The 17,141-nt window shown below is 40.4% G+C and overlaps 1 protein-coding gene across 1 annotated transcript; it reads right to left on the bottom strand.

Moving 5' to 3' along the window:
* Window positions 1-192: 192 nt before the first annotated feature.
* LOC115549183 (interferon-inducible GTPase 5-like) lies at window positions 193-15,864 on the bottom strand. Its single transcript, XM_030364238.1, has 3 exons — window positions 15,730-15,864; window positions 12,780-13,327; window positions 193-1,223 (listed from the first exon to the last, which is right to left on the bottom strand). Exons 1-3 carry the CDS (start codon window positions 15,819-15,821, stop codon window positions 613-615), a joined length of 1,251 nt encoding a protein of 416 aa, XP_030220098.1. The 5' UTR covers window positions 15,822-15,864; the 3' UTR covers window positions 193-612.
* Between the last annotated feature and the right edge of the window lie 1,277 nt (window positions 15,865-17,141).

Here is a 17,141-nt window from a genome sequence, read left to right as displayed (position 1 = left end):
GACTCTGCCGTTGGTGTGTCAATGTGTGTATTAAACGATGTAAGTCGCTTTGGATAAAAGCGTCAGCTAAATGCCCTAATTGTAAATTGTGAATTGTTGAAACCCCTGGTGCTAAATGATCCACCCCATTGTATGTTAAGCTATTATCATTTTTGGTTTAATTATCTATTCATTGAGGGGTTGAAAACCAAGCATTTAATTACTTGTTTAATAATATGGCTGTCAAACAATTTAGGAGTTTAATCAATGCTTACATGAACGGTTTCATTGATCGGTGTAAAACTGTAATCTGTTAGGTAAAATATCAAAGAATGTGTCCACTCTCCACCACTCTCTATTAGTGACCGTTAGTTCAGGTTATGTCATGTACAAATATATAGGAATAGGATAATATAGGCCTGGACATAGCATGCCAATCAAAACAAATAACCAATCATTATCCCAACATCATGTTTTACCAGTAATGAAGATCAACTTGGAAGACATTAACAAACACACTTTATATGATTTACTATAGAGTTACCTTTTTTTTCCCTTTGCATATTACACATTAATTATTCAGTTGGAATGTTCATTGTTCTACATTGCTAAAGGCTAATTTATTACCTGACATTAATTCATTTCAAATGCCTTCATCCGAAAATTTTCTGTGTCAACAAATAGGCTGTCAAGAGCAGAACTCAAAAATGTGTAAATGAAAGTGAAGGAAATTGGGATTCCAAGACAGGGAATCCATGTGGAACCTTCCTCTGCTGCCTCACACAACATAACAAGTGGTAGAGAACGCAGCATTAAAACCACAAGCTTCTTAGTAAAATCATTTCCAGAATAAAGATACTTCATCACTGCCCTTAGATTCTCCAGAAGCTTGGCACTTGAGGGTTTCCCCATCGACTTTTTATTGAGACCAAACCCGAACAAATAGCTTCCAACAACACCGACCAGAACTCCTAAATCAGCAGCAATGGAAAGCCCTGGGATAGGTAGAGCTGCTACAAGTGCAGACATTAAAGCATAGTACTTTATTTGTGAACGGAAGACCTCTTTCTTCTTGTTAATGATGCCTTTGCAGAATTTGGGAAGGGCCAAGGTCAGAACATCACTTTTGTGTGAAGGAAGCTCTCTCTCCATGGTCTCCTGGAGGGCAGGGAAGTCGTACAAATGGAGATCAAAACTAGACACCAGGAAGACCTGAGGAAACGCCACACCTTGTTCTTCAAGTCCTGTTGGAAATGGAATACAGGTAGAACATAATGTGGTTAGAAAGGCTATTGGTAATGCATGTTTTAACTGAACCTTATCTGACTTTACTACGACTCATAAAAAAGGTAATAATAAAGGATCCTCTGTACTGGGCATAGCAGATAAATTGTCAACATTCTGCTACTGCATAAGCTCTTCAACAGTTCTCTTCCTGCTGATGAACACATGTGGAAATATCTGGATCACTATCATTTTCTTTTTTTTTCTTTATTGAGGCCACCAAGTTTCAAACATCGTAGGATACTTTTCCTTTTACATAGTTTCTCTTATGATTTACAGGTGCCTGATATATAGGAAAAACAAAATACAATAAAAAGGAAAGAAAACCAAATACAAAAATATAACTACAAGGATTTTTCATCTGTGTCACTACCTCATATCAATAACAGTTTTCTTTCCAGGCCCTTTTTTTTTTTTTTTTTTTAACAATAAGAACAGTTCAGACAAGGGGGAGTTTCACTATGCCTCTCTAAGAGAGATTAAATAAAAAGAAAAAGGACAAGCATATATATATAGATATATACAAATACAGCCAAAAAAAAAAAAAGAATGCTTCAGACAAAATCTGATCGTAAGCCTATATGTTCAATATACCCAGTCCATTTAGACCATATCCTAGAGAATGTGTCAGTCTGAATTCGGAGGGAGTAGGTTAACTTTTCCATTTTATATATAACATGAACCACCTCCAACCATTCTCATATGGTAGGAGAGTCTTGTTTTAACCACCTTCTTGAGATTGCTTTTTTGCTTGCCACCTGAAGTATAAGTAACAAAATTTTATCTCTGTAATCCCATGAGTCAAATGAGATGTTTCCTATGTATAAAGTGTCAAACCTACATGGGATGATAACTTTAAAGATTGCTTCCAGGTGGAAGTGTATGTCTCGCCAGTATGAAGTTAGTACTGGGCAATCCCAGAAGATATGAAAATGATTGGCCTCATTTGCTCCACAGGCCCTCCAGCAGGCTGTACTAGGTAATTGGGTCCGTTGTTGTAGTGGTGTTATAAAAAATCTGGACAAATTTTTCCAGCTATATTCTCGCTAAGTATTTGAGGATGTTGTTCTCCATTGTAGTCTGTATAAGCATTCCCAATCTTCTTCAGATATTAAAAGACCACCTTCCTTTTCCCATTTCTCCTTAATATATAGAGTGTTGTCTGGACTGGCTTGGCGCAACCCTTGATATAGTCTAGACACAATCTTCTTGCATATTGATGAATTGATTGCTCCTTTGAGTACTTCCAAAATACCTGTCTTTTGCCCTTCTATTGCTCTGGTTATATTTTCCTGAAAGTAGTGTCTAACCTGGAGATACCTATAGAAATCTTGGCGTTGTAGTCCATGCTCTTGTTGCAACAATTCAAAGCTCTTAAGTGTTCCTTTATTTACAAAGCTGTAGTAAGTCGTAAGCCCCCCATTGATCCAAGTCTTAAATCTGGAGTCCAGACTATTAGGAGAGAAATCTGTGTCAAAAGCTAACCATCTTAGTATTTTTAGTGTATTTTCCAAATCACAGAGTTTTATTGTCTTCTGCCATGTTTTCAAAGTGGTGTTAATCCAGGGGTTGTTTTTAACCATCATGTTGTTCATTAATCTATTGTCTGCCATAACAGCTGCTAAAGGAATCTGATTGGACATATTGCTCTCTATATCTTTCCATCTCGCAGAATATGATGGGTTGCACCATCATACCAGAGGTCTTAATTGGGCTGCATAGTTATAGTCACGCAGACAAGGAAGGCCTAGTCCACCACAATCTTTGGATTAGGTATAAAACTGGAGAGTTTTATACCTAATCCTAGGTTTCTTACTTTGCCACAGAAATCTTGATATCATTTTATCCCATTCGATAAACTGTTTCATGGGTATTTCCACTGGGAGACTTTGGAAAAGGTATAACAATCTCGGCAGCACATTCATTCTTATGGATTCTACTCTGGAATGAAGGCTTAAGAATGGAATGAGGCTCCATCTCTGTATGTCAGATTTAATGTTATTGTTTAACGGCCCGTAATTCAAGTTGGAGAGTTTTGAAATATCTTTTGGGAGATTAACACCAAGGTATCGTATATGTTCTGCCTCCCATGTCAGTTGGTACTTCTCTCTCAAGGAACTAGGTGGATCATAATTAAAAGTAAGCACTTGTGTCTTTTGAACATTTAGTTTATATCCTGATAGAGCACCATATTTTTCTAAAACAGTCATTAGTTTAGGGAATGACAGAGAAGGCTGTGTTAGGTAGACTAATACATCATCCGCGAATAATGCTAGTTTGTGTTCCTCAAAATGTATATTTAATCCTTTAATTTCACAATTCTGTCGTATCCATTGGCTGAGTGGTTCAATAAATAAAGCAAAAAGCAGGGGTGAGGCTGGACATCCCTGTCTTGTTCCAAGGTGAATGCCTTTGAAAGGGCACCATTAACTTTAATCCTGGCAGAAGGACTGTCATAAAGGGCTTGAAATGTGTCAATGATAGATTTATGAAAGCCAAACTTTTCTAATACTTTATACAGAAAAGGAGAGACGCCGAGATCGTTTAATGGCCTGTGGCATGTGCCACCGCGACCACTGACATACCATGGCATATGCCGTTCTGGAACGGTAACTGCCGTTCTGAAACGGTAACTGCCGTCGCGCCCACCAGGCGCGTCGTTAGCAATTGAAAACATCCGGGGCTTTAGCCCGGGGGGGGAGCACCGTCCTGACTCCTGCGTGCTACAGTATCTTAATTAATTAAATAAATAATTAATTAATTAATGTATCGATTAATTAATTAAGGGCGCCCCCAACACATAGGTCGCCTATGCCGAGTGCCAGGGCAAAAATAAGACATTAGAATAGCCTATATAGCCTGCGTGCACCTACCCGATGTCAAGAAGCCATCGCTGCTCCGACGGACCTTTCTCCCCCAGCCAGGCAACGGCAAGTAAGTAGTGGTCTGCTTTTATGTTTCATTTTTAAGTTATTGCTTATTTTCAGTGTAGGTTTAATGTTACAGATAAAAACATGCTTTATATTTAGTCAGAATTTCAGAGTTCTAATGTTTTCCCGGAATATGCATTCCTAAACTGTTCACGTCAAGTTCTCTTTAAGATCGCATGAGATGATATGTGCTATCGCGCGACCTGTAACCAGGAAGTAAACACTCGCTTGCATGAAATGATATGCGCTATCGCGCGACGTGTAACCAGGATGTAGATTTAAATAATGAAAAAATAATATGTTACTTTCTGTTACTTGCTTATGCTGTATGCAAGTTGTTTAAGAAGCTTATCTCCATATAAATCTGAGCTGTACATGAATCTGTTAATGAAGTCTCATTTCGACTCCTTCCTCCACTTCACTATTCATGTTCTGTTGCTTGCAGTTAACTACAGCCGCCCTTCCTGGGTAACGCCACCACCAATCCCTGGTCATCCATTGAAGCCATCTCTCTCACTCTGCACAGTCACACTGTTGCCGCTTCATTCTCATTGTCTCATAATCTCATTATTATGGCTGCTGTGGATGCTTTAAAAAATAAAAAAAATTATCTTAGGTAAAATCAAACCAGTGGGATGCTAGATTGAAAACCTCCAAAGCAATGTATTAAAAATCGAAAGACAGTCCTACGTGAAGTTTCTTTTTTGGGGATTTTCAAAATGAGGTACCAGAATGGATTGTCAACCCACTGTTTCTCAACCCTCTCCGATTATTACTATGAGTAGTAGTATTGCATGCATACAGTACTCACATCAGCGCCTATAGAGGCTGCAACCATTTGCTTCTCAAAAGATTGTAGTGTTTTAGAATGAACAACCAGAGGGACAAGACAACACTAATTTTGATTGACAAGTTGGCTAGATTTATATATGTATTTATATTATTTTTTTATTTATAAGAATGAAAGAAATTGTGTAATGAAAGAATAAAACAATGATTGATGCATTTTTGTTTGAATAACATCTTGCTCCCGCGGCCAGTGCCAGCGCCGGCATTGCAAGGGGAGGGATATTACGTACATTTGCAGGAGGCGGGATAAGTGCGGCCGCTGTCACTCAGATTTGTTTTGGTTTGACGCAGACAGCATGGAGGCAGAACAGACCGCAGAAGTCAACGCGATCGTCTTCAATGTTGCTGCAACGATGCAGCATATATTCAGAAGAGCAGCCAGTACTTACGTGTATGAAAGCAGCTATATATATATATATATATATATATATATATATATATATATATATATATATATATATATATATATATATATATATATATATATATATATATATATATATACACACTTTCTTTTCTTTTTTTTACGGCAGAGATCCGGGGCTGATCCCAAAAGATCCGGGGCTATAGCCCCGAATGCCCAGGTCTAACGACGCGCCTGGCGCCCACTGACATACCATGGCATATGCCGTTCTGGAACGGTAACTGCCGTTCTGAAACGGTAACTACCGTTCTGAAACGGTAACTGCCGTCGCGACCACTGACATACCATGGCATATGCCGTTCTGGAACGGTAACTGCCGTTCTGAAACGGTAACTGCCGTTCTGAAACGGTAACTACCGTTCTGAAACGGTAACTACCGTTCTGAAACGGTAATGCCATGGCATATGCCGTTCTGGAACGGTAACTGCCGTTCTGAAACGGTAACTACCGTTCTGAAACGGTAATGACATGGCATATGCCTTTCTGGAACGGTAACTACCGTTCTGAAACGGTAACTGCCGTTCAGGTGGAACGGTAACTGCAGTTCCCAACAATGGTATGTGACACCAGCATAACTCCTCCGTATAATTTCAAGACAGGTATTGCCATAAATGTAAAGGTATATATATTTGGTATTTATTGACACAATATCACAACATAACGCCGTAAATAAAGGGATTTACACGTTTCTCTCGTCCGTGCTGTTGTAAGGATATTTCCGATCTGTTTGTTGTTGCTTTTGTAATGACAGATGCTTTTGAAAACAGCCGGACCTGCTCCGGTGACGGTAGTTATAGCCTAGCCTTCTAGGTGGCCATAGAGCTATTGTCTATTGCTTTGTTCCAATATCCATACTATCCGCAGTCATTATACTTTATTTTAGTATGACTTATTTTTTATATAGTTTGAGTACGTAGTGCGTTGCCAGTTTCTACTGGCACCTACCGTTTTTCCGCTGGCATGCCACTCATGTAAAATGGTATTACCAGTTTCTACTGGCACCTACCGTTTTTCCGCTGGCATGCCACTCATGGAAAATGGTATTACCAGTTTCTACTGGCACATGACGTTTTTCCGCTGGCATGCCACTCATGGAAAATGGTAATTACCAGTTTCTACTGGCACCTACCGTTTGCCAGTAGATATTCCTTTCCTGTGGTATTTGCCCGTTCATACACACATACCACTCATGATTCACAGCTACACAATCATTCTTATAAAAACGGTAGGTGCCAGTAGAAACTGGTAATTACCATTTTCCATGAGTGGCATGCCAGCGGAAAAACGGTAGGTGCCAGTAGAAACTGGTAATTACCATTTTCCATGAGTGGCATGCCAGCGGAAAAACGGTAGGTGCCAGTAGAAACTGGTAATACCATTTTACATGAGTGGCATGCCAGCGGAAAAACGGTAGGTGCCAGTAGAAATTGGTAATTACCATTTTCCATGAGTGGCATGCCAGCGGAAAAACGGTAGGTGGCAGTAGAAACTGGTAATACCATTTTACATGAGTGGCATGCCAGCGGAAAAACGGTAGGTGGCAGTAGAAACTGGTAATTACCATTTTCCATGAGTGGCATGCCAGCGGAAAAACGGTAGGTGCCAGTAGAAACTGGTAATACCATTTTACATGAGTGGCATGCCAGCGGGAAAACGGTGGTTCCAGTAGGAAATGGAACTTCCGATTAACATAATTGGCTTGCCAGCGGAAAAACTTTTGGCCTGTATGCCATGATACCACTGGATCATATCGATATAGAAAGGTTTATGACACTGGATCAGGGTTAAATGATAGGAACCTATAGGCCTACTTAAAATATTTGGTTAAACACCAATAAGAACAAATGCAAAACTTAATATTTGGCCTATTGAATAGTTATGAGCTGAAGCAGTCATACAGTAGGCTTTATTATAGGCTACGCTACTAGAACATCTTGATAAAACACGAGTGGAAAAATGGATGACTGTCTAGCCATAGCCTACAGTGCCACCCCTATAGGGACCTGGCTCTGGTGCACTAACCGGAAACTACGATCGCAACCGCAATAAACATCTCGCTTTGAACGGTGAACTCTTTACACATAGTAGTTATAAAGCTATTAAAACTACAAAATGACTCCATTAATGCAGGATACGTGGAAAATGCATGGACCTATTAAAGAAAATGCGCCGACGTTGGCTCAGCCTGGCTCCGCCTCTTCAGCTACGTAGCTAAGATCGCTGCCGTGGAGCACGAAAGGTGTACATCAATCCACACTCATCGGTTTGACCGTTTTGAGTATACCATTCGGGTCCTTTCACTACACTTCCTTTCGCCCTGATCTTAATTGCAACGCATTACGTACTCAAACTATATAAAAAATAAGTCATACTAAAATAAAGTATAATGACTGCGGATAGTATGGATATTGGAACAAAGCAATAGACTATAGCTCTATGGCCACCTAGAAGGCTAGGCTATAACTACCGTCACCGGAGCAAGTCCGGCTGTTTTCAAAAGCATCTGTCATTACAAAAGCAACAACAAACAGATCGGAAATATCCTTACAACAGCACGGACGAGAGAAACGTGTAAATCCCTTTATTTACGGCGTTATGTTGTGATATTGTGTCAATAAATACCAAATATATATACCTTTACATTTATGGCAATACCTGTCTTGAAATTATACGGAGGAGTTATGCTGGTGTCACATACCATTGTTGGGAACTGCAGTTACCGTTCCACCTGAACGGCAGTTACCGTTTCAGAACGGTAGTTACCGTTCCAGAAAGGCATATGCCATGGCATTACCGTTTCAGAACGGTAGTTACCGTTTCAGAACGGTAGTTACCGTTTCAGAACGGCAGTTACCGTTTCAGAACGGCAGTTACCGTTTCAGAACGGCAGTTACCGTTCCAGAACGGCATATGCCATGGTATGTCAGTGGTCGCGACGGCAGTTGCCGTTTCAGAACGGCAGTTACCGTTCCAGAACGGCATATGCCATGGTATGTCTGTGGTCGCGACGGCAGTTACCGTTTCAGAACGGCAGTTGCCGTTCCAGAACGGCATATGCCATGGTATGTCTGTGGTCGCGACGGCAGTTACCGTTTCAGAACGGTAGTTACCGTTTCAGAATGGTAGTTACCGTTCCAGAACGGCATATGCCATGGTATGTCAGTGGTCGCGACGGCAGTTACCGTTTCAGAACGGTAGTTACCGTTTCAGAACGGCAGTTACCGTTCCAGAACGGCATATGCCATGGTATGTCAGTGGTCGCGGTGGCACATGCCACAGGCCAATAAACGATCTCGGCCCTACTGCAGAAAAGACCACCTGACAGAGTCGAAGGCCTTTTCTGCATCTAGACTTATAAGCATTGCCTCTGTGCCATTTTGTATGATGTGATTAATAATGTGAAGGGTTCTTCTCAAATTGTCTTGTGTTTGCCTTTCCCTTATAAAACCAGTCTGGTCTGCATGTATTAAATTAGGTAGAATCTTGTCAATTCTATGTGCCAGTATTGATGTAAATTTAGTTCGAAGAATGTGTTAATTTCTGCTGATAAAAACTCCTTGGTGTCTGGATTGTTCAATATATTTGAATTCAGTCTCCATAGTGTAGATCGTTGCTCTCTGTTCAAGGACAGAGCAATAAATACAGGACTATGGTCTGAAAGAGTGATTGGGCCTATGTCCAGGCGCGTCGTTAGACCTGGGCATTCGGGGCTATAGCCCCGGATCTTTTGGGATCAGCCCCGGATCTCTGCCGTAAAAAAAAGAAAAGAAAGTGTGTATATATATATATATATATATATATATATATATATATATATATATAGCTGCTTTCATACACGTAAGTACTGGCTGCTCTTCTGAATATATGCTGCATCGTTGCAGCAACATTGAAGACGATCGCGTTGACTTCTGCGGTCTGTTCTGCCTCCATGCTGTCTGCGTCAAACCAAAACAAATCTGAGTGACAGCGGCCGCACTTATCCCGCCTCCTGCAAATGTACGTAATATCCCTCCCCTTGCAATGCCGGCGCTGGCACTGGCCGCGGGAGCAAGATGTTATTCAAACAAAAATGCATCAATCATTGTTTTATTCTTTCATTACACAATTTCTTTCATTCTTATAAATAAAAAAATAATATAAATACATATATAAATCTAGCCAACTTGTCAATCAAAATTAGTGTTGTCTTGTCCCTCTGGTTGTTCATTCTAAAACACTACAATCTTTTGAGAAGCAAATGGTTGCAGCCTCTATAGGCGCTGATGTGAGTACTGTATGCATGCAATACTACTACTCATAGTAATAATCGGAGAGGGTTGAGAAACAGTGGGTTGACAATCCATTCTGGTACCTCATTTTGAAAATCCCCAAAAAAGAAACTTCACGTAGGACTGTCTTTCGATTTTTAATACATTGCTTTGGAGGTTTTCAATCTAGCATCCCACTGGTTTGATTTTACCTAAGATAATTTTTTTTATTTTTTAAAGCATCCACAGCAGCCATAATAATGAGATTATGAGACAATGAGAATGAAGCGGCAACAGTGTGACTGTGCAGAGTGAGAGAGATGGCTTCAATGGATGACCAGGGATTGGTGGTGGCGTTACCCAGGAAGGGCGGCTGTAGTTAACTGCAAGCAACAGAACATGAATAGTGAAGTGGAGGAAGGAGTCGAAATGAGACTTCATTAACAGATTCATGTACAGCTCAGATTTATATGGAGATAAGCTTCTTAAACAACTTGCATACAGCATAAGCAAGTAACAGAAAGTAACATATTATTTTTTCATTATTTAAATCTACATCCTGGTTACACGTCGCGCGATAGCTCATATCATTTCATGCAAGCGAGTGTTTACTTCCTGGTTACAGGTCGCGCGATAGCACATATCATCTCATGCGATCTTAAAGAGAACTTGACGTGAACAGTTTAGGAATGCATATTCCGGGAAAACATTAGAACTCTGAAATTCTGACTAAATATAAAGCATGTTTTTATCTGTAACATTAAACCTACACTGAAAATAAGCAATAACTTAAAAATGAAACATAAAAGCAGACCACTACTTACTTGCCGTTGCCTGGCTGGGGGAGAAAGGTCCGTCGGAGCAGCGATGGCTTCTTGACATCGGGTAGGTGCACGCAGGCTATATAGGCTATTCTAATGTCTTATTTTTGCCCTGGCACTCGGCATAGGCGACCTATGTGTTGGGGGCGCCCTTAATTAATTAATCGATACATTAATTAATTAATTAATTATTTAATTAATTAAGATACTGTAGCACGCAGGAGTCAGGACGGTGCTCCCCCCCCGGGCTAAAGCCCCGGATGTTTTCAATTGCTAACGACGCGCCTGCCTATGTCACACCTCTCAATTTTGTGTAGGTCTCTACTGAAAGTGAAAAAGTAATCTATTCTAGTGTATACTGCATGTGGAGAGGAGTAATAAGTATAATCTCGGCTATTGGGATATAGTTCCAGTAGCAGTATAGCTACCCCTCTTTTATGTCCTGATTTGTCAGATGATGAAAATACATGTTTAATACCCATTCTGTTTAGTTTGGCATGTTCAGTGGCATTTAGATGAGTTTCTTGGAGATAGGCTATTTGGACTTTGTCTTTTTTGAGCTTTGACAAAATTTTCCCTCTTTTGACTGGGTTATTTAAACCATTAACATTATATGTGGCTAATCTTATACTTTGCATTAAGGCTTACTTCAATAGTCATGTCCTGCATTTGCGTGAAAAACTTCCCCTTTACAGTAAAGAACAACTGTAAACAAACAACATTTGAACATTTAACTAAGTAAAGAAAAAATAAAAACATAAAAACGTCTTCCACGGTATGGGTCTTGTTTGTGACCCTCCACCAGATGATAAAAGGTGGCTTTGAGGGAAAGCCCCCCCCTCGGTAAGTGGGAGGGCCCTCAGAGGTGACCATGTAGCAGAGTTCCATGTCCATAGTCCCGATTCTTAGAAATATAGCTTAGTCGCTAGGTCATAAATAGTCACATTGCTCTATTATGGGCAAAACAGTCACATAATCAAACTCACCAAACCAAGGCGGGAGATTGAATCAGTTGGATAATCTGTTTGCATCAGGGTACTATCCACTGTCCACGTTCCGGGGTGGATCATCTCTTCGGAAGGCTTGCAGCCGCTCTTTGTAGTGAGAGGTTCCAGAGCTGGTGCTTTCCACTTGTCGCGCACATCCACTTCTCTGCCAACTTAGTTTGTGTAGGTGCTCCATCATTGTCTCAGGTTGCTTGACAGGCACGACGTTGAATCCCTTCTTAGACAAATCTTTCGTTGCCTCTTCCACGGCGTCGTATATCTTCTCTCCTTCCCGGAATTTCACTTTCAGCCGGGCAGGGAACAACGTTTGAAACTTAATGTCTCGCTCCTGGAGAGCTTTTCTTACTTCGGTATATTCTTTTCGCCTTTGCAGAATGCGTGGCGGGTAATCATTGTCAACATTAATACGTGTTTCTTCCAACATCAAGCCCTTCTTTGCGAAGTACCATCTCTTTGGTTCAGAAGCTGGCGAATTTGACAACGATAGATCTTGGCTGTGCGTGTGGCGGTGGCTTAGGTCCAAGTGAGCGATGGGCTCTCTCGATTTGTAGAGTTGTTGTATCAGCAATGTCGAGGTTATTACCCAGCAGTTGTTCTACAAACTCAGTCACTGATGCACTATCCTTTTCGGCCCCTTCTGAAATCCCATATAGGCGGATATTTACTCGTCGTGAGCGGCTCTCCTGTTCGGTTAATTTTGTCTCCATTTGAGCATGGAGTTTTAACATTTCTGACAGAACACCCTCGACATTTAGTAATCTTTCTTCTGCCTTTTCGATTCGGTCTTCGGCCTCCTCCAGTCTATTGTTAGTTTTTGTTATTTCTCCTTTGATTTCCTCCAGTTGGAATTTATTGTCCTGTCGAAAGTCTCTTAAGTCTTGGAGGATCAAAGCTAGGTTAGCCGTAGGTTCTCTGTCAGGACTAGCCGCGTTAGCATTTCCACTTTGAGTCCCAGTTTGCCCTGGTTTTTTTATTTATTTTCCTTCTTTTTTACCCCTAGCTGACATCCTTGCCCCTCTAACTCAATATGTTCAGTTCTTAAATGTAATTCGATGTTTATGGAATTTTAAATACTCGGGAGCTGTTACTCTATGCTGCCATCGTGTCGGTGTCTCAACCGGAAGCCCCGATCACTATCATTTTCAAAGATAGATCATTTTGAAATGTATGTAAAACAAAATGGTCTAAAACATTCCAAACAATATTATTAAATAATTCACTAACTGAGAAAAACCAACCTTCAATGCAGTTTTCCCTGATTTTCTGTAGTGTCTTTTCTTCATCATACTCCGTCTGGCTCCTTTTTGCATCACTTAGATTGTTATCAATCTTAGAGCGGACAAAGTAGAAATTCTTGTCCATTTTCTTGATCTCCTGAGCAAGCCTGGCATCATTCTCTCTGAAGCGACCAGCTGATACAATGATAAAAAAATCTACATTTTCAAACCAAGAGTGCTTCAGGTACTGATCAGCTGGGAATTTGGATGTTCCAACTCCCGGTAGATCCCATAAAGTAACATTTGGGTATATAGGATGTGGGTAAGACTCAGGCTTGGTCGTTTCCACACCAGTAGGGGCCGCTCTCTCATCTGCGTTGTCTATCCCCCTGAAGGCATTAACAAATGCAGACTTTCCAACTCCGCTCTCTCCTGTGATAGCAATATTCAGTGGAATTTTATTTGTATCTTCCAAATACTTGATGTTGATTATCGACACAGCTGAGACCAAGTCAAGGTTTTCCAGGGCGTTTTTAAGATCTTCAATCACTTTTGATTCCATGGCACTCCTTTAAGAATAAGAAAGACAGAATTCAGTCATACTTATTGTTGCCCGACAGGTTAGTCAGAAACACTCAACTGGAACCACAGTCATGTTGCTCTCGTTTTACTTTCGGTCATATACTGAGCTATCAGATGTGTGTCGAAATGCTGTTCACATTCCCATGCACACAATGTACTTTCTTCGATTCATATTCATTCTAGAAATGATTGTCACAACACAAACATTACGGTTTTAATCGTCACAAGCTTGTGTTTGTGTTGCTCCCTACTTGCAACATATTTTCTAGTCCGGGGAATACGGGAAAAGATAAATGTTGAAATACACAAATATGGAAGTATGGAAATATTCATTGAAGCATTCATTGCAGAAATAAATGTAGAAGTGAACACAATATGGTCTATATAGAATTAAATATCTACAAATTAAGAGTAAAATATAAAAAAATAACCCATTCATATCCACGGATTTAAGTCCTCAATGTCCTTACTACTCTGTTAACTAATACAACCTGCAATATAAAACAACAATGATTAAATAGCTTTAGGTCGGTTCCTTCTGTTGGAGTTGATGAGACTGCAGTGGAGCTCATCAAGAAACCCCTTACAGTATACAATACAATCTCAATACATATCATTGCTTTAGATCAGGCGCGTCGTTAGACCTGGGCATTCGGGGCTATAGCCCCGGATCTTTTGGGATCAGCCCCGGATCTCTGCCGTAAAAAAAAGAAAAGAAAGTGTGTATATATATATATATATATATATATATATATATATATATATATATATATATATATATATATATATATATATATATATATATATAGCTGCTTTCATACACGTAAGTACTGGCTGCTCTTCTGAATATATGCTGCATCGTTGCAGCAACATTGAAGACGATCGCGTTGACTTCTGCGGTCTGTTCTGCCTCCATGCTGTCTGCGTCAAACCAAAACAAATCTGAGTGACAGCGGCCGCACTTATCCCGCCTCCTGCAAATGTACGTAATATCCCTCCCCTTGCAATGCCGGCGCTGGCACTGGCCGCGGGAGCAAGATGTTATTCAAACAAAAATGCATCAATCATTGTTTTATTCTTTCATTACACAATTTCTTTCATTCTTATAAATAAAAAAATAATATAAATACATATATAAATCTAGCCAACTTGTCAATCAAAATTAGTGTTGTCTTGTCCCTCTGGTTGTTCATTTTAAAACACTACAATCTTTTGAGAAGCAAATGGTTGCAGCCTCTATAGGCGCTGATGTGAGTACTGTATGCATGCAATACTACTACTCATAGTAATAATCGGAGAGGGTTGAGAAACAGTGGGTTGACAATCCATTCTGGTACCTCATTTTGAAAATCCCCAAAAAAGAAACTTCACGTAGGACTGTCTTTCGATTTTTAATACATTGCTTTGGAGGTTTTCAATCTAGCATCCCACTGGTTTGATTTTACCTAAGATAATTTTTTTTATTTTTTAAAGCATCCACAGCAGCCATAATAATGAGATTATGAGACAATGAGAATGAAGCGGCAACAGTGTGACTGTGCAGAGTGAGAGAGATGGCTTCAATGGATGACCAGGGATTGGTGGTGGCGTTACCCAGGAAGGGCGGCTGTAGTTAACTGCAAGCAACAGAACATGAATAGTGAAGTGGAGGAAGGAGTCGAAATGAGACTTCATTAACAGATTCATGTACAGCTCAGATTTATATGGAGATAAGCTTCTTAAACAACTTGCATACAGCATAAGCAAGTAACAGAAAGTAACATATTATTTTTTCATTATTTAAATCTACATCCTGGTTACACGTCGCGCGATAGCGCATATCATTTCATGCAAGCGAGTGTTTACTTCCTGGTTACAGGTCGCGCGATAGCACATATCATCTCATGCGATCTTAAAGAGAACTTGACGTGAACAGTTTAGGAATGCATATTCCGGGAAAACATTAGAACTCTGAAATTCTGACTAAATATAAAGCATGTTTTTATCTGTAACATTAAACCTACACTGAAAATAAGCAATAACTTAAAAATGAAACATAAAAGCAGACCACTACTTACTTGCCGTTGCCTGGCTGGGGGAGAAAGGTCCGTCGGAGCAGCGATGGCTTCTTGACATCGGGTAGGTGCACGCAGGCTATATAGGCTATTCTAATGTCTTATTTTTGCCCTGGCACTCGGCATAGGCGACCTATGTGTTGGGGGCGCCCTTAATTAATTAATCGATACATTAATTAATTAATTAATTATTTAATTAATTAAGATACTGTAGCACGCAGGAGTCAGGACGGTGCTCCCCCCCCGGGCTAAAGCCCCGGATGTTTTCAATTGCTAACGACGCGCCTGCTTTAGATATTCTTCACTTGAATATGCATTTGGACGGCAGCACTTACATTTCGTTGCTTTGTTGATGTCGATGCTTTGGAGGTTGATTTTGTACAAGCGTCTCTAAAATACTGAAAGTGCACGTTACAGGAGAGCCCATATAAGAGCAGGCAGAGGGTAGGAGGGGCCACTGAGATAGAAGTCAACACACGTGGTTTCCAAGAAACCACGGCTGGAGGAGGAAAACACAACTGGAATTAAAATACATTTGCTCATGTATTGGTTTATGACGCTGTATAGGCCTAACTGTTCTAACAATCTGAATCTGAATCACTAGTTGCAGGCCCTCTTTATAATAATACACCAATTTTTTATTAAATAATAATTTATTTTAACAATATAGCAGATGATAATATATCGGGCCAGGTCGTGTATTTTCCCTGAATTTAAAGTGAATTATATTATAATTAGCTATGATAACATAATTACATGATTTCATGATTATAGCGTGTAATGAGTCCTAACTTTGTGGTTATGATTAACTCAGGGACTCATGCTGAAGAGTTGACTGTTTAATATTTCGGTTTAAAGTCATACACGGACATTGCATACCGAGCTATATCATGTGACTCCAACACGTAGGTCACTAACCTTTGAACTCCCATCCACGAGGCTGTTTCGCCCTCTAGTGGCTAACATAGAAATAGCCATATCAACAACACATCTCCTTAGATTGCCCAACAGGCTTAATAACAAACATAATTATGCCACTTCTTAACATAAGTCAAGTGTAATAACAAGTGGAAACCGTCGCAATGTTTAAACACAATTACATCATGTATTGCTTTACAATTTCTTATAACCAATATTGTCTCTCACACCCCTCACTTTCCTCCTTTTTTTTTTTCTTTTTTTTAAGATTTAAGTTGCATTAAACCAGAAAATAAAAATGTCAAAATGCTGCACATTCACAACAAAGGAGATAAACGTCTCTACTTTGAAACATAGTCCATGAACCGGACAGGTTCCTTAACCTCTCTCCCTGCCAAGGTTCTCCTTGGAGAAAACTGTGGGCTGATGGGTACTACTGTACCTGGAGTGTCAGGGGCAACAGGAGAAGTGGGAGTGGGACCCATGTCACAAGAAGAGTCATGGTTTAGGTGGCACTGTGGCACTTCTTGGATATGTCTCCGCTTCCTGCGGGCGACCGTGCCCTGCTCAGTTCGCACGTAGTAGGACCTGGGCTCCGGTGCTTTTCCAATGACTCTAGCCAGAGTCTTCCAGGCTTTTTCTCCATCCAGTTTGACGTTGACACTCTGACCCGGCTGGAGAGTAGGCAAAGGTTGTGCTGAGTGAAGCCTGTTGTAGAAGAAACGATAGGCATTCTTTGTCTGCTCGTCTCTATTGACCAACAGCTTTATGGTCAATAGGACTTGGATGCAACTGCTTAGGCAGCATGGGGACTGTCGTCCTGATCTGT

The sequence above is a fragment of the Gadus morhua genome, chromosome 8, assembly GCF_902167405.1.
Source record: "Gadus morhua chromosome 8, gadMor3.0, whole genome shotgun sequence".
In the NCBI taxonomy this organism is placed as follows: domain Eukaryota; kingdom Metazoa; phylum Chordata; class Actinopteri; order Gadiformes; family Gadidae; genus Gadus; species Gadus morhua.
The sequence above is the reverse complement of the archived record's forward strand: the minus strand, read 5'-3'. Positions and strand labels throughout refer to the sequence as shown.